The following is an 18,635-nucleotide window of genomic DNA, read 5'->3' as shown; positions in this document are numbered from 1 at the left end:
GAACTATTTTGCTTCTTGTTCATGGTTTAATTTCTAACCTGACTCACTTTATTTGAAACAACAACAACAACAACAACAACAACAACAACAACAACAACTAAACCAAAAACCAATCCTGGGAAGCTAACTAATAGAATGATAGAAGTACTTTTTTTTTTTTTTTAAATTTTTGGTTGTGAACCTAGCTTTAAGTGGCTGAGTCAACTCCCCAGCCCTGATACTTTCTTTTGAAAGCAACATTTCTTTTTCACTCTGTAGTCCAGGATGGTCTGGAACTACATAGCCCAGGCTAGCCTCAAACTCACAACAATCCTTCCGCCTCAGCCTCCTAAGTGCTAGGATTACAGAGATGAGCCACCATGCTGGGCTCTGAAATTTCTGCTTTTAAACTAACTCCACGCTTCCTATTTGTATTTTTTTTCCCCTCTTAAAATGCTGTGTTTGAAAGCATAGAGATGCCTTCTTTTAAGCTTAAAAATGTAGAAGTTCATGGTCTTGTGTGTGTGTGTGTGTTTAAGGCCTTTCATACTGCCACATTTTAATAAATCAGTGTGTGGCTCTGCTAGTAGGGTACTGATGAGTTCTAGTTCACAGTAACAGTCCAGAGCGCTCAGCTGGGATGGAATTGTGATACAGCTTTTCACTAATTGGTAAATAATACATTTTTGTCTAGTTTAACTAGAAATGAGAGAGAGCAAAAAGAAAATAATTTTATGTACACAAACATACTCTAGTACAGTATATGCATAAAATTTTAGAAGAAAAAGAGAAGAAAATAGCTTATATTATATCCAATTGGCCTATGGTTTCTAAATATGAAAACAAGACAGGAAAGTGCCAAGTCACGTGTAGGCCAGCACAGTGCACAGCCTCACATGCTTCAGAGTGGGGCAATGACATGGCATTGCCAAGGACCTTCACATCTATGAGTGCTGAAGTCCAAATTTTCCAATACAGCTTCCCAGCTGTGTAAGCAAGGTCAACTTGCATGAAAAGGCACAGAGTGACATCACAAAACACAGCACAAATCACTAGAGCATAAGGGATCCAAGAATGATCTTAACTGGATTAAAGCTGCGAACCACAAAGAAATGGGAGTGAGTGAGGACTCCAGGAGCTTCTGTTTTGTTGCTACCTGCTTTACTCCTGTTGAAGACTGGACACTTGGAACAGATAGTCAAAATTCCCTTTAACTAGAATGTCTTCCATTTTCAACAGCTACTTCACACAGCTGTAAAGACTGACCACTAAAAGCAATTCCAAATGAGAGCTTTGCTCTACCATATTCTACACTAGAACACATAGTGTACAAAGGGCTTGAACATAAAGTTTCTGCAGTACAGTCAGAAAAGTTTATAAGGGACCAATGGGGCATGGTCTCTTTGGATCAGAAAGAAAAAGGAAATAAAGAAATAAACTTCAAAGAAACCAGCCTTACACTTCCCTTCAGGGAATTTTGCACTTGGGTTTAGAACTATAAAGAAAGGCTGAGGCACAGAGAATATATCTGCAATGAAACTGTTGTCAGTGTGAATGACCTTGAGATATGACTGTGATCACTGAGTTCTGCCCAAGGACTGGCCATCATAATGCTTTGTGGATAGCATGTGGGTGATGATACATACTGCTGCAATGGAAATTCTGGTTTTAAAATCACAATCTCCATGAAATTCCTAGCTCTTTCACTAAATAAACTTCAAATCAAAAGCTGTTGTTCATTCTCTGGAGGACTGCTGAGCACTTCTGACACCTCCTTCTCCCCTCAGCGCAGCGCTGGATGGTCCTTCCTTTTGCAAGGGGGAAGCACTGTGGCAGGGTGCTGACGGGACTCTCCAGGGATGGCTCCTCTGATGGTGACCAGGAAACAGCGGCAGTGCCGGGCTTACAGCTGCCTTCCTCAGGACTCTAGCAGGGCATGCCACCTGCACACTTGTTGTCCCTTGGACTCCTTCATTGCAGTCCAGTGTCTGAGCTCCTCTTCCCCAGAGCTGTTCAGACCTAAGGAAATCCAGCCTATCATCTCCTTTCTTTTCATGCTGCGCTTGTTATACACAGACAGTATCAGAGTCACATCGGAAAGTTGAAACAAGGCCACTTGAAAAACAAAAGTTTCCTTATACACCGGGTTTGGCTGCCCTCTGCGGGTGGATGTCTTGCATTTGGACATCTCTTGGCCCATGGAATTCAGCAGTGTTAACTTAACATATGTATCTGAAGGAAGAAAACCAACACACCACAAATATCATTTGAAATAAACTGACAATTTTCTTATGATAAATGCCACCATTAGGTAGTTACGCTTTATAAGGATATGGTGTATACCATATTTGATGGAAACTGAACTAACTCAATTTTGATGCAAATGCTTATTAAATATATAACAAGTATAGAGAATGCTAAGTTGGTTGAAAATACTTGGATAGTAGTAACGGCTTAGCCTCACTATGTCTAGGAATGGAATTTAAAGGTATACCTCATAATCCTTCCTTTACCCTCCCACCCCTCACTGGCCTCCCACAACCTCCCCTGCCCATCACCACCCTATTTCACTCCACTAAGCAGGACATCATAGCATTAAAAGACACTTAGCAAGCTCAATTAGCCACAACACTACAGCATTCCACTGTTTCCAGAGAGTAGGAATAAACAAACAAATAGAAATGAAGGCAGATGGAGGAGGAAGGAGGAAGACAAGAATGCAAAGGTGACACCGAAACAGCTTAAGATGAAATGTCAAGAAAATCTCTGCATGGATGTGGTTTTAAATATATATTGAAAACATTTATGGGCCCAAATGAAGCCAAATGCTTTAAGGGGTCAACGTTTAGCAAACCAAATAAAACTTTCTTCCAGTTTCATGCAAGAGTACATTTAATGTGCTTTGGGGGGGGGGGCTGGGGGGTAGTTAAATACGATTGGGTTTCTTTCAGGCATAATTTAATGTAAAATTTTAAGAATGATATTTTAATTGTTTTCATCAATTAAAAAAACACTGGCATGATGTTTAGTGTACAAAGTGAAATGTAACATTTCAAGGCCTTTTTATATGGGAGATATAGTCTCTCTTTAAAAGACTTTTCAAGTCTGTTAGACTCATGCAAATGATCTCAGCATGTTGATCCATCATGTGTACTTCATATTAAAATTTCAAAGATAATTGCAAAGTTCTCATGAGATATCTATTTCTATCATAAATCAAAATACAAAGAAATAAAAAAACTTTTATCTTAAGTTTTGCTCATTTGTTGATATTCTGAATACCACCATCCATAATCAGAGATAAAGTCTGAGTTAGTTTTATTTAAAATACCACAGATAAAAATGTGCATTGTTTTGGAAACCAACATGGTGGACAGTCTCACTGCTGGCAAGTTTTAGGGCATTTTGTTTTTGCATGAAAAGACAACATCCAATTAGCCTCTACAGGAACTCACCTCGGATTATATAAACCTGTCCACCTATCAAGTGTTTTAGACAACAGAACAGTCCATCTGACAACAGGGGGTGGAAAGCAGTAAAAGAAATAATGACCAGATGTCAATCGTTGGGTGAAAGAGGGTCATAGGTCAGAATTAAAGAGGAAAACTGCACTTGAGTGGAAAAACACAAAACTTTAGCATTCTAATTCAAGTAGAGGGTTGAACAAAGGGCTGTTTTATAAATTTCATGGAATGAAAAAAATTTAACATCATTGTGTAATCTTAAACAAAAATTACACTGTTTTAAGAGGGGGACATATTTATAATGGTATCTTCTTGGTCTAAAGCACATTGAACATATAGAATCATGCAAATTATCAGGCTATAAAAGATCAAATATAATCATTGTAGGATCACTATTATTGTGCTACATTTTAATTTTACCCATGCAATATTTAGTATTTCAAATAGTCTGATTACTTCCAATATAGTCAAGAACTAAATTGTGCAAAATGAAATATGACTGTCAGAATACTTGTTCTTGTGGGTTGCTCCTGTTTCTTGGGGGGCGGGGATCTGAGGTTACCTGGTTTACAGCAGTTCACAGCTTAGACCCTGAGTATCAATGATGGGCTATAATCTTACAGTTTAGGACATAATGACGCAATTGTCTTCAATTTGCTTTGCAAATATTTACACGTCTTTTATAAATGCTTTACCTTCATATCATTATTTTTAAAAGTTGGCTTTATTTACTTACTAGTGACTTCTTAGCTAACATCACTAATCAACCTGAGGCTGAAGATCTCATTCTAAAGTAATGCCAACTGCTGTCACCCTTTTGACCCAAGGACAGACTCCATGTTGTAGGTTCCCAGCATTCTTAACATGTTTACTATCTCACCTTGCCTTGCGCTCCTTTCAATCTGACTCCTTACTTTCTATTTCTATATCACACTATCATTTCATGCTGCTACTTTTTGACATGTCCAATGAAGTATTTGTCAAAATTTATTGAACTGCCAGCTTAAGCATGAGGCACAGACTAATGCCTGTCTCCTGGTGCAATGTTACACTGTCTTTGGGTCTGTGTCTTGTGGTCACATAAGTACAGCTGTGGTTGTCATGGTCTCACAAGCTCACATGTCCAGCTGCAAACCTCATTCAGGTTCTCTCCAGCCCTTGGTGGGGGAGATTCTTAGTATGTCTGCATGAAGACAATCAAGTCAAACTCCCAAGCCTGCTTGTTCTTAGCATGTTCTTTCACACACTCAGTTTTCCCTTTGAAATGAGAAAGCAGATGGTACTAATTCTACTTTTATGTACTTCTGTCAGAGCTGATTCTCACAATCATCCTGTTAAGAGACATAAACTTAACTTTACCTATTAAGAAACAGACTTGTAGCGTCAGGCTATTTGTCTATGGAGATTATAATTTTTCGCCTTAGATTTTTCTTTAAAATTTTTTAATTACTATTTCATGTGTATGGGTATTTAGCCTGCATGTATGTCTGTGTACCATGTGTGAATCTGGTACCTGCAGAGGCCATAAAAATGAACTGGATTCCCTGGAACTAGAGTTATAGATGGTTGTGAGCTACCTTTCAGGTACTGGGAATTGAACCTGAGTTCTCTGGAAGAATAACTAGGGCTCTTCACTGCTGAGCCATCTCCTTAGCCTTGCCCTCCAGACATCTCAATTTAGGGACAGATGTATTCTATGATATATGAAGTAAGTTTCCCAACATTTCTTGGCACAAACAATTATCTTTTTATGATGTCTCACCTACATTGAACAATGAATTTTTATGGCATTTAAAAAGTTCCCCTCTGCCTGGCATCCTGATTAGAGTATATTAAGGATGTCTGTGGGAAATATGTAAACAAATTTAAGCTATTAATCGTTCACAATTTCCTTTCAGAGTTTCAGTCTAGGGCACAAACAAGTTTAATATATAAAAATTTAGAGGAGTTGTTCTGTCTCTATTTAGATCTGGCTCACAGACATCAACAGTTCTGGAGTGGGGGAGGGACAGTTTCTTTGCATTCCCAAACCTACCCTTATCATCAGTAGATGGAGAGAGGGCAGAGGAGAGGACATAAAGCAGACAGATGCCCTTTGCTCCCACTTAGTCCACCTAGGGCAAGCACTGTCTTGACTTCATTTGTACATGGAAGGAAAAGGCCTGCTGACTGTGTAGAGTGATGTTTTTTGTGTGTGTTTATTTTTTGTTTTTGTGTGGTGCTAGTGCCAAAACCTAGGCCTATACATGCTAAGTACATGCTGTATCACTCAACTATATCCTTAACACCTATAATTTCAAAGAAGGAGAAAACACTTTCTTCATGAGGTGTTAACAGTAAAAGAAGGGAAATACAGAAGTAGATACATTAGTTCAGAGTACTGCACACAGACAGAAAACACAACATTAATCTTTAGCTAACAAAAACTACATACTTTTTTTTAATACTGTGAATAGTAGTTAATTTTTAAAACCCTGTACCTTTTTCTGGTATTAAAAGATAATGGCTATAATAGGGATAAATTATTCTGCAGACACTATGAAAACTTAAAATTCCTGTCACCATACAATTAATATTTTGAATTTCATATTTTGTACTTCCCAAATGACTGGAAACAGAAAACATGAAGTAGATTGGATGATGATTCAGTGTTTCATTGTGATTGGTTAAGACTAAAATAATGCAAGTCCCCTAAGTGCAGAAAGCATTAGGATAAAAATCTTTCTTTCACTCACTGGGTGGTCTGTTTGCTGCCAGGTTTTTGAAGTGGCTGCCTTTGATGACTTCTGCGGACAGTCTTCCAGTGGTGGCATTGTAAAGAAGCCCAATAAGGATCTCTGGAACAGAGCCGTGCTCCAGAGATTGACAGGAGGATGTGCTTTCACCACAGGAGACCTCTGACATGCTCACCTGTGAGTCACAGCCCTGTAGAGCAAATGTGAAATTGTTACAGTACTTTACAAAACACAGATTACAAAATGTATCATTGGCTGGGTGTGGTGGTGTGTGCCTTTATTTCTAGCACTCAGGATGCAGAGGCAGGTGGATCTCTCTGTTCTACACAAGTTGCAGGCCAGCCAGAGCTTCAGTGAGACCCTGTCTCAAACACCACATCGATAACTACAACAAACAAAAGAAAGAAAATGGCAATGCTGTATGTATTGAAATCACATCATGAAAAAGACAAGGGTTCAGGTGCACACCACACTCCCAAACACTCAATTAAAAATAGTCTGCAGATATTTTAGTCAAGTAATAGATGAAGAAATTTTCATATTATTGCATATTTGTAGGCAAATCAGAGCCACTTCTTTTAAAACTCTATTTATTGTGTGCCTGTGCACATGCACATACAAATGCACATGGCCAGTATGTATTGAAAGTTACAGAGCAGCTACCAGGGCTGGTCTCTCTTTCCATCATATGGGTTCAGGGATTGAACAAGTCATTAGAGTTGGCAGCAAGAGCCTTTACCCACTGAGCCATCACAACAAGTTTCTTCAACTTATGCATGGTAATGAGGTATTTCCTGAAGCTAAAAGATTATTTTCTAAAGAGTTATCAACCTCAAAACACAGGCTACTCTTGGCTACACAGTGAATTCCAGGTCATCCTGGCTTACATGAGACCTGGCCTCAAAAAATCCTGTAACTTATTTCCCCTTTGAAACTGTCACCAGCATGGTGGAAATGACAGCCAGCGAAAGCCCTAGTCTCAGCAAACCACAACAAAATACTTAGCCATCATAATTTAGAAGAGGAGTGGGTAAGACTGTCCACCAGATAATCAACTACAAAGGAAATTTGAACAAATTCACAGAACTGCAGTTGCATAAAAGTAAACTTTGAAAATATTCACATTGTAAACATATCAGCAACACACCTGAAAATGAAATTTATAAAAAGCAGAGACTTGGGTATGGTGGCTCATGCCTGCACCTCAGCACTGCTGAGGAGACTGAAGAAGGCAGACTGCTAGCTTCAGATTAGCCTGGTCTTCACAGTGAGTTAGGCAAGGCGACATTGTGAGATTTTTGACAACAAACAAACAAACAAACTACAAGCAAAAGCATTGGCTACAGCATAAAACATAAAATATCAAGAATAAATATAATAAACGATATGCTAGCCTGCAAGGCATCTGCAGAAAACATGAGCATTGCTGAGAAAATGAAAAATAGTCTACCAGGTAAGCTCAGCAAATGTGTTAGAGGGATGTTTTACAACATTCTCTCCTTAACATCTATAGATTAAATGTAATTCCAATGAAAATCTCAACAGATTTCTTTGCATTTTATTGGCTTCATTAGCAATCAAGGCAATGGAAGTTCAAATCCTGGTATGACAATAAACAGATGAGCAAAAAGAATATCTAGTGTGGTGTGGACATAGAGAAGGGGGAACCATCCCTTCCTTGATGGGAGTGTAAGCAGATTCTACTTTCAAAAATGCCAAATATACATACCCCTGGCTTTGCAATCCTAGTATATATATGCAATCCTAATATATATATATATATATATATATATATATATATACATATATATCTGAAATTTGTATAAAATGGATACATTCTTAGAAAATGACATTATGTATCTCCACTGAAGATGTATGCAGTATCACCAAGAGACAAGAAGGAATAATGACCAGAGAGACACTCCTCACCCCAGACCTAAATGGCAGAACAGACAGATTCTTGGTAAGCTCATACAGTGGTGTACTTCATAGCAGTAAAAATCATTATAATGTTACAAGTGTAATTGAAATGTGGGCCCTAGATGGTCATCTGTTAACGTAATTCCATTTGTGTGCATTAAAAACAAGCCCAAACCAAACAACCTGGAGGGCAGCTAGCAAACTAAACCTAGTGCTTCATTAGTACAATGGGTGGTAGGACAAAGAAAAGCAAGAAAGTGATTAATATACATGCAGATTGTGGTTAATTCTAGAGGGGTGTGATAGACCATCCCAGGGCAATGGCTTTGTTTTTATTTTACCTGTATATATTTGTGATAAATGAGTGGTATCATTTCTGTTTTTTACCCTTTTTGAAGTGTACTGAGTTCATAAGAAAAAGGGTTTAGAAAGGATTGCTTGATATAAAGACACACACACACACACACACACACACACACACACAATGGTAAAATAAATATTCAGAATTTTATTTGAAGATTCCCAAAGAAATCCCATGAGTTAGAATAACAGAAATAGAGAAAGGAAATAATGGATAAAAAAGATGAAAGAAAGGAAGACAGGAAGGAAGGGAGTAAAGAAGGAAGGGATGGAGAGGGAGGAAAAGAGGAAGGCTACTCCATATAACAATGTCATTACAGAAATTTTAAATTTCAAGCCATCTCTCTCTAAGCCAGAGAGATGCCTCAGCTGGTAGAGACTCCTGCATGGGAACTCAGTAACCTGAGTGTGACTCATGAATTCTATATGGTGGTAGGAGAGAATGACTTACAACAGTTGCCCACTGGTCACCAAACATGCACTGCAGCACCCCCCCCACACACAACTGTACACACACACCCACACACAACTGTACACTCCCCCACAACTGTACACACACACAACTGTACACACACACACACACACACACACACACACACTAAATTTTTTAATCTTAAATTTTTTAATGTTTTGGATAAATCTTCAAATTTAAATCTACTCTTGGCTATGTAAGTAATAGAAAAGAATGAGCACATATCTGAACTAATTGGTCTAGCCTTCAGGAAGATAAAATAATATTTTAAAAATATACCTCAAAATTACAGAGTAGGAGCCAAAAGGTATATATACCTTATATTCCTAAATCATGGGTAAAGTCCCCATGGTTGGATATGTTTTTCTGACAGTTGGAGAAGAAAATACAATTTTAGTTTTAATCAGGAGATATCATCACTTCTGAAAATGGTGTCAAAAAACATGCTTGAACACACTTGCTGCATCTGTTACACCAGCAGCATCTGTTAGAACAAAATGTGAACCTAATAAGAAATGTGAAAGTACAGCTGCCTGTCAGCCTGACCACAATGTCACCAGGAATGCTTCTGAGGGAGACAAACACCTCTCTGGCCATGTTATTGCCTTGAAAGTTCCTATTGCTGAGCCCAACAGGATGAGTGCTAAGATCCCAATGATCACATTTTATTTGAGTCAGCTTTAGTGTAACACAACAGCACTTACATAACAAAAAATGCTGTACTCTATAAGAGTTCATTCTGCATTCCACCTTAGAGAAAGTGGTAAGTTGATGGCTTCTGTGTCAGTGCCTATCTGAGATGGGGAGTCTCCAAGGAGCCCACTGAGACTGAAAAATGGAGAAGCAGCACAGAGAGTGAGGGGAAAGAGCAGATTTCATACTGCCCCTCTTTCATTCTACTTTTGGTAATCTCTACAGACCCTGTCATGAATTTAGAACAGGGCCTGCCTAGGTGCCAGTAACTGTAGGTGATTAACCCAGAGCCACACAAATTTTAACCAATACTAAGCTGGCGTAAATGAATGGTACCGGAGGTTGGGGATTTAGCTCGGTGGTAGGGCACTTGCCTAGCAAGCACAAGGCCCTGGGTTTGATCCTCAGCTAAAACAAAAACAACAAAAAAACCCACAAAAACAAAAAAAAAAAACCAAAACCAAAAACAAAACAAAACAAAAACAAAAACAAAAAAACAAACCAAAAAAAGAAAAGAAAACAAAACAAAACAACAAAAAACCATGAATGGTACCATAGGCTCCCAAAAGCCAAACATCCTCCATCTTGCATAAGACTTTGTTTTTAATATTTCCTTTTCTTCCTGGAGTCTTTTTGCCAGAGGGTGATGGATTATTATCAGTTCCATGAGGAGGGAAAAAAAAATCTTAAAATTTCAGACAGATGAGTGAACTCTATAAAGTGTTAACTTTATCCAGAATCAATGCCCATGGCCTTAATGGTGCTTATATAGGTTTAAATCAAGTAAACATCTAGAATAGCCATTTGATGAACAATACAGTTCCTACAGAGTAAACATACTGGGCTTCCCATTGACATAAGTAGATTCTAGCTTACTTGTAACTACTTATGCTCAAAATTTTAAAGTTGAAACTGAACTGTATAATAATGTAAATCTGAATAATCTCTGTTGAATTTATTCTCACTATGGCTGGAAAACAGCATTCAGATTCCAATTTTATTTATATATGAAAAGTTTTCATTACACTGAAAATGGGTGATGGGGGCACCAAGGGTAATGCCAAGTAAGACAAGAGTCACCTGTGACAACCAGAGACGATTTCAGGAAAGATTGAGCAGCCAGGCCTGCTGGGGAAACACCCAATGGAGCTGCAAAGGAGAGCAGCAGAAAATGGTCTAAGCTTGAGTGGGGCCGGAAGCCAGTATGCCTAAAACTGGGCTGTATTGGTGTAATTCAGGTTTTAAGTGACCAAATGCCTAGACTCAAGAAACTCAGCTGGTCCAGGCTTCAACTTCCATCACAGGACCCAGTTTTCCCTCCTCCTCTCTTTCTCAGGTTTGTCCCCTACACTTGGTTTCATTTTCAGGCACTCTCCTTATTGGTTGTCAGAAGGTTTCTGGCAGTTCTGTGAGTTCTGGTCAAAAGTGAGTAGCTTTTGGAGAGCTTGAGACTTACAGGACTGGATGGATAGTCATGGACAGGAAGTCACTTCAAGAGTTTGGAAGAAAATGAATTATGGGTTGAACATGATCCCCACTCCCAACTTATGCAGGAGTTTAAACTCCAATGTTATAAATTAATGGTATACGAATGTGGTGTTCAGGGGTGATTATAATAGGTCATTCTGGTAAAACCCTCAAGACTAAATTCTAGTGTCTTTGTAAGAACAGGAAAAAGACACCCCCTTCCCCACAAAACACACAAACTCAAACCATGATGTACTGCAGCCAAGAGGGACCCTCACAGAGCTTGGACCATGCTGATAGGTCTTTCCATCTCCAAAATTATGAGCTAAACACATTTCTTTTCTATACTAATGCCGTGAGCATTTTATTATAGTAACAAAACTGGACCAATGCAGTTGCAGATTGGTACCTCAAATTAAAATCTGGGTACTATGGCTATAAGAGAAAGATATGAATGCATGATCACTAAAGCATGTTCAACTGAGTCATCTGCCCCTGCTTCTCTCTCACTTTGTGGGGACCATTACCCATACTCTGAGGAGGGTGATGCCCCAGTTGGGATGACCACTTTAGGCTCCTTGCTGGGCTCAGTGTGTATTATTAGCCAAGCAAGAGGAAAAGATGGAAAAGAGCCTGGTGGCTCAGGGCTGTCATCCCAGTTTCTCAGGAGGCTGAAGAGGGGGATAGCAAGTTCAAGGACTGCCTGAGTTAAAGTGGGGCCAAGGCTTGCTTGGGCAGTTTAGACCCCATCTAAAATGGTGGCACACTCCTTTAATGCCCAGCATTCATTATCCCCTACCTTACCAGTGCTGAGATTAAAAGTGTGTACCACCTTGTCTGGTTTTCTAGTGTTACTATTGCAAATGGACTAGATATTGTTTAGGGATTTATTGCTTGTATATATTGTATATAATTATTGTACTTATTAGATACACTTTTTCTTGTATTAGTTATGCTTTTTTAAAATTTTAGACAAAAAGGGGAAATGTGGTGGTATTGTGTTCCCCAAAATATTGTGCACCCTAATAAACTTATCTAAGGTCAGAGAACAGAACAGCCACTAGATATAGAGGCTAGAAAATGGTGGCACTCATGCCTTTAATCCTAGCATTCCAGAGGCAGAAATCCTCTGGATCTCTGTGAGTTCAAGGCCATACTGGAAACATCCAGGCGTGGTGACTCATGGTTTTAATCCCAGGCAGTGATGGCAGAAAGCAGAAAGATATATAAGGCATGAAGACCAGAAACTAGAAGCATTTGGCTGGTTAAGCTTTTAGGCTTTGAGCAGCTGTTCAGCTGAGATCCATTTGGATAAGGACTCAGAGGCTTTTAGTCTGAGGAAACAGGATCAGCTGAGGAACTGGCAAAGTGAGGTGGCTGTAGCTTGTTCTGCTTCTCTGATCTTCCAGCATTCACCCCAATACCTGGCACCTGGTTTGATTTTATTAATAAGACCATTTAAGATTCATGCTACATACTATAAATAAATTTAAGACCAAACATTTGGGTATAGTATTGTTATAAGTACTCCACAAGATGAACAATGCTTTTACTTTTCATTATAAATATTCTGAACTTCTGCCATGTCTTATTTTCTGAACCAGGGTTAACTCAAAATGCTTTTAATTTGTGTGTGTTGGGAAACATAGGTCTGGGTGGGAAACAGCCTCTTTCTTTTTTTTTTTTAAACCTCATTTCTACCCTGCAATTGCGGTGTTTTAGCTTTCTGATCTGGAACTCAGCACACATGCTCCATGCCCGAGTGGGCTGCTCCTGCTGTATGGAGTGTTCCTTCCCAGGCTAAACATGGTAATCCCTTTTACCTATTCTAGGACTTTATGCACAATCGCACTCCTGACCCTTATCTTGACCTTCCATTTAAACAGTACCTTGTCCCACATGCCTTTCCTATTGCCTCTCCCCCCGTCCCCAGTACTTCCCAATGCTTGCACACCACATACCCACTGCAATATTGTTACATGCCCTCTCCCTTTCCTGGAGATACATTCCATATAGGATAAAATTCCTTTCTCATTAATGTGTACCAAAAACCTAGAACATCTGGCAAATGTGCTAGGCACTTTAGAGGTTTTTGTTGAACAATTTTCTAATTTCATTACAATGTTGTCAAAGAGTGAAGTTTTTATGATAGTGGTTCATGATATTTGTGGAGAATTCCCTGTGGAGTAGCATATGGTTGGCTTTTATGAATGTTCTGTGGTCATTTAAAGAAAACACATATTTTAGATTATTGACAGAGGTTGGACAAGTGTACATTAAGCTGAATCTATTCTGTTGCTGAAATCATATGTCCTTGCCAGTGCTTTCCTGCCTAACCCACCTCTGCTTATACAGACTTTTCTACACATTTAACAGTCTCTTAGCTCACCATTGTCTCTTCTAATTCATTCCTTCATTTGAATTTAATGTGTTCCTTACAAACGTATGCTATAGTTATTATTTGAGAAATGATCTATAAGTGGAAAGTCTCTTAGTTGCCTGGAAATACCTGGACTTTCCTCTCCATGTTGAGTGATGATTTAGATGGATGAGAAGGGGAGTTTCTAGTTACTCTGCACCCCTGCATGGTCTTTGCCTTCTGCAGAGCTGTTGAGAAGCCTGTGGTAGTAACTGTTGTTCCTTCACATGTTCCCTGTACTATTTCTCTTCTGTCTTTGGAGTTTTATTATTTGACTGCAGTTTTCCTGGATGTGAAGCAATTTCAATATTCCCACTTGGGGCCATGTTTTCTCCATCTAATGATCTGTCCATTTTCATATCTTATTTCTCATTCAGAAGTTCTTCTCAGCATTTTTATTCTACCCTTCAAATTTCTTAAGCCTTCAGATTCCTTAAAATGTACTCTTTTCATTTAACATGTGTGCATGTGTGTTCCTGTGTGAGTGCACAGCCATAGTATATATATGGAGGTTAGAGTACATAGAACCCTGATGTCAGTCTGATCTTCCACTTTAAGTCAGGGTCTCTTGTTCATTGCTCTGTATGCCAGGCCATTCTTCCTCTCTACTTCCCATGTCACTGTGGGAGTACTGAGGATCTGAACTCAAGTCCTCACGCTTGCATGGCAGCACTCTACCCACTGAGCCATCTGATTGGGTTTTAAGGACTTATTCATTCTAGAGGTTCCAGTTGCTCATTTGTTGAGTCTCTTTTCACAATATTGTCATCTTCTCTCCATTTCTTCTCTTATCTCTTTATTCCTTGACGGCTTGCTGTTTTCTAGAAATGTCCCCAGTTAGGTGCCCAAACCTACAGAGTGCCCAAACACTGTATTTTTGGAGTTGCTGCTGTCATTCAGTAGGTCATTTCTTCAAGCTTAAACTTTTCAAAGTGTAAATTCACTTCTCATGGACTTACTTCTATGGGAATTTTGTATATCATAGGTTTGGCTTCTTTAATGGCAATAAAAACAATTTTACTCAGGAATAAAAGCAGCGGAGACAGTACCCACCATAAAAATCAATTCATCAATTACACTGCAGCAATTAATACAATATTTATATTCTCAGGATGTTCAGTAAATGTTTTTGTTTTGCTTTGACTACATAGCTCAGGCTGGCCTGGAACTCACTATTAAAGGTCAGGCTCCTCAAACTCACAAGGACCAGCTTTTCTCTGCCTCCCCAGTGCTGGGATTAGAGGTGTGCACCATCATGCCCAGCTGTTCAATAAAAACATCCCATAATTCCAATTTATTTGTGAATGAATTTTATTTGTGACTTGTAGTAGAATATTATTTTAAGCTGTGTTACTTTCGTTTGTTGCATTTGTTTAACTCTGTGAAGCTGTGTTACTGTGCCTGTGTAAAACACCTGATGGTCTAATAAAGAAATGGCCAATAGTGAGGCAAGAGAAAGGATAGGTGAGGCCAGCAGGCAGAGAGTATAGAGGGAGAAATCTGGGAGATCTAGAAGCCAGAGAAGGAGGCCAGCCACTCAGCAACACAGCAAGCCATGGAGTAAGAAACAAAGAAAGGTATACAGGAATAGAAACAGAAAAGCCCGGAGGCAAAAGGTAGAGGGGATAAGTTAAGAAAACCAGGCTAGAAACAAGCCAAGCTAAGGCCGGGCATTCATAATTAAGAATAAGCCTCCGTGTGTGAATTTATTTGGGAGCTCGGTAGCAGGCCCCCCAAAAGAGTAAAAACCAACAACAACAGTGACTGTATTCTCAAAGTTGCTGAAACAATAATGTAACAACAAAATAGCCATTTGGAAATGCTCAGCCAGAAGCCTGTGGAGAGCCTGTTCTGTGCATGACACAATAAAGTGGAAATGGGCTAGTTTCCAGGCAGAATAGGACCAAATGCTGTGGGAGGTTTTATGCAGGAAAAAAATCAATGTGTGAGAGAAACTCTGGCTTACAAAAGTATATCTCAGAGAATTTGAGGTTGGCTTTAGAGGGACATCAAAAGGCACCAGAAAGGCATGCCAAACAAGGACAGTTAAGCCTCAGAGTAGGTAGGTGAGCACTTCTGACAGACACTGTACTGCAGTCTAACTGCTGTTCTCACTGCTTCTTCACACCCTAAGACTCTCAGGCAGATCCCATGTTACTTACAGCATCTGAACCTCACTAGGCACTTCTTAAGCTGAAGACTGGAGGGTGTGAATGCTGATGGACAGAGCATGAAGGAAAAGCTGTATGCATGTGCAGGAGCAAGAGAAGCATTCTGACTTGGCATGAAACACTCAGATCTGTCACGAGAAACAGGAGGTTCACACAGCAAGGCTGAGTGTCCAGAGAGGGTTCCTAAGTCCTTAGCTATGCTATTAACAGATGCCTTCACTACAGAGGGTTCCCAAGCCTACCTTCACATACATTTTACACCTCAAGGAAAAAAAAACCTTACAACTTTTATCCAGTAGTAAACCAAACTTAATCTTTGGTTTGCACTTGTGAGGGGGCAGTAAGAGGATCAGAAGCTCAGGGTCATCTTCAGCTACACATTGAGTTCAGGGATACCCTGGGCTACATGAGACCCATCTCAAAACAGAATAGAAAAAAAATGTATTACAATTAGTCTTGAAGATCTGGACATGGTATAGCAGAAATAATCATACAGGATTCCTGTCACTAGCAGTTTTAGCACATTCAGGAACTAAGAGTCTTGCTTTAAAGTTAGGGTACTGGACTTGAATTCCTGTTCTATATAGTCCATTACATTCCTAAAGAAAAAAGCTTCCTTTCTGAGATTTGCAACACAGGCTGGCTACTAAGTTAGTATAGCTCTGTTCTCCAGACATGACTTCATGGACACAATGGAGGGTGAACTTATTTAAACTGGGCACTGGATTTATACAGTGGGCTACAATTGGTTATTCCTGTACAGGTTGGTGTAGCAGGAATCTTAAAAGTCTTATTAATAAAATCAAACCCGAGGCCAGTTATTGGGGTGAATGCTGGAAGATCAGAGACACAGAACAAGCCACAGCTTCCTCACCTCGCCAGTTCCTCAGCTGGTCTTGTTTCCTCAGACTGCAAGCTTCTGAGTCCTCATCCAAATGAATCTCAGCTGAACTGTGTTGCTCCAAAGCCTGAATGCTTAACCAGCCAAATGCTTCTAGTTTCTGGTCTTCATACCTTATATATCTTTCTACTTTCTGCCATCACTCCCTGGGATTAAAGGCGTGTGTCATCTTGTCTGGCTGTTTCTAATGTGGCCTTGAACTCAGAGATCCAGAGGTATTTCTGTCTCTGGAATGCTAGGATTAAAGGCGTGTGCTACCACTGCCTAGCCTCTTGTTTAATATTGTGGCTGTCCTGTTCTCTGACCCCAGATAAGTTTATTAGGGTGCACAATATTTTTGGGAACACAATACCACAGGTTGGTATATTCTTTTAAAAATTTTATTTTTATTTTTAATTATGTGTGTTTGTATATATGAATGTAAGTGCCTCAAGCTGGAGCTATAGGTGGTTGTGAGCCACCTGACATGGTTGCTGGGAGCCAAACTTTGGTCCCCTGCAAGAGCAGTGTGTGCTGTGAGTTGCTAAGTCACATCTCCAGACTGTAGGTGGTATATTTTAAATGCACAGAGTATTTCTATTAATGAATGTTTCAAATGAGATTATCTGAATCCATGTGATATGTTTTTAATATTATAAAGTGAATTCAAATGGCAATTAGACTATGATGTCTCTGGATTACTCCCAAACATTATTTATATTTTAGATGATACTGTTACCTGTAACTGTACTTTCTGGACTCTACTGGATTTCATTTTTAAAATATGACATTAGTTATTTAAAATAGAAGATACAAGCAATATGGAACATGAGTGAATAATAGGATAAGCAGCATAGTGTAAGACAAGCAAATGTGGGACACAGGTTTCTAAGTCTGCGCACTGGGACTCTGGTGAGTAATTAGCATCTTCATGTTTCAGTTCACCTGAAAGGTGTGGACAACTGTATCTACTGCTTTGTCTCTACAATACTTGCCAACGTATTAGAACGTAGCAGAACATTTATATCAGATTCAATATGCTACCCTTCATACCATGGAATAAACATTTTCCTGACATGACTTAACAAATGTTTGGAGGCTGCAGAATAAGGAGTTAAAGTTATCATGTCTAGTCCACCAGTGTAAATCAGCATTTCCTCTAAGTTGCACAATGAAAACCAAAGGAGTGGACAGGATTAAATACCAGTGGTGCAATGACACTAAAGTGCACTACTCATAGTTGTGCAATGGCAGGCTCCCAGGCGTGGATCCCAGAGACTAAGCTCTTGTGCAAGCTCTAAAACACTGTGCCTGGATGACCTTGGTACGTTGTAAGATTTCACTAAGGTTCAATTTTCTCATCTGTAAATGGAAGGCAGCCATAGTACTTTCTGGAAAATTTTCTTCTAATTTTTTTTGTTTGTTGAAAGTAAGCCCATTATTTTCAGTGTTTAATATACATAAATACTATCAAATACTATTTCTTTTAGTAAAATATCACTTTATTTGCTTTATACAGTTGGGTTATAAATCATATCTCATTTGACATAAAGGGATTTTACACCTGAAAATGCCCCTACTACAGGAAATTGATATCTTGTTTCTGAATGGTCAAGTGATCAAAATTTAAACATTCTAAGATTGTGCTGCCCCCTGTTGACCCAGTTTCTTTAAAATATGTAGAGTCTTCTGAGAATGAAGAACTTTTGTCCCTTAGTTTTATAGGTAAGTAACCCTATAGATGATCATCATAATGAAATGTAGATGGTAAAATCCTGAATACAGCTCTAGACAGCATATGGTATTACTGCAAACAGTAGGATGGTGAGAACAAAGGAGCCGTAGTCATAGCTGCCCCATCCATGGAAGCCCATGGTCGCTGTTTAAAGTAATGCTGACACCTGCTGGAAAACAGGTGGTAAGCTCAACTCTGCAATGATCAAGTCTCAATTCCTCCAGTAACTGACGGCATATGGATCTTGAGCTCCCCACATTAGAAGAACATTTGTATTTTTGGTGTTGCAAAGACTTTGTGGTGGTCTGAAAGAAAATGGCCCCCATAGGGAGTGGCACTT

The 18,635-nt window shown here is 39.3% G+C and overlaps 1 protein-coding gene across 5 annotated transcripts in view; it reads right to left on the bottom strand.

Annotated features, from left to right (window-relative positions):
* Window positions 1-321: 321 nt before the first annotated feature.
* The window catches only part of Syt14 (synaptotagmin 14), a 160,187-nt gene continuing 141,873 nt past the window's right edge, over window positions 322-18,635 (bottom strand). For 4 of the 5 annotated variants that reach the window (XM_036202927.1, XM_036202930.1, XM_036202932.1 and 1 more), the window contains 3 exons: window positions 6,179-6,368; window positions 3,435-3,491; window positions 322-2,211 (listed from right to left, as the gene is read on the bottom strand). In XM_036202927.1, the coding sequence (XP_036058820.1) occupies window positions 1,898-2,211; window positions 3,435-3,491; window positions 6,179-6,368 (561 nt within the window). In that variant the 3' untranslated portion in view covers window positions 322-1,897. The remainder of the gene's footprint in view (window positions 2,212-3,434; window positions 3,492-6,178; window positions 6,369-18,635) is intronic. The other variant, XM_036202928.1, reaches the window with a different exon arrangement.

Source organism: Onychomys torridus, chromosome 11, assembly GCF_903995425.1.
Source record: "Onychomys torridus chromosome 11, mOncTor1.1, whole genome shotgun sequence".
NCBI lineage: Eukaryota > Metazoa > Chordata > Mammalia > Rodentia > Cricetidae > Onychomys > Onychomys torridus.
Note: the sequence above shows the minus strand (reverse complement) of the source record. Positions and strands in the feature narration are given on the sequence as shown.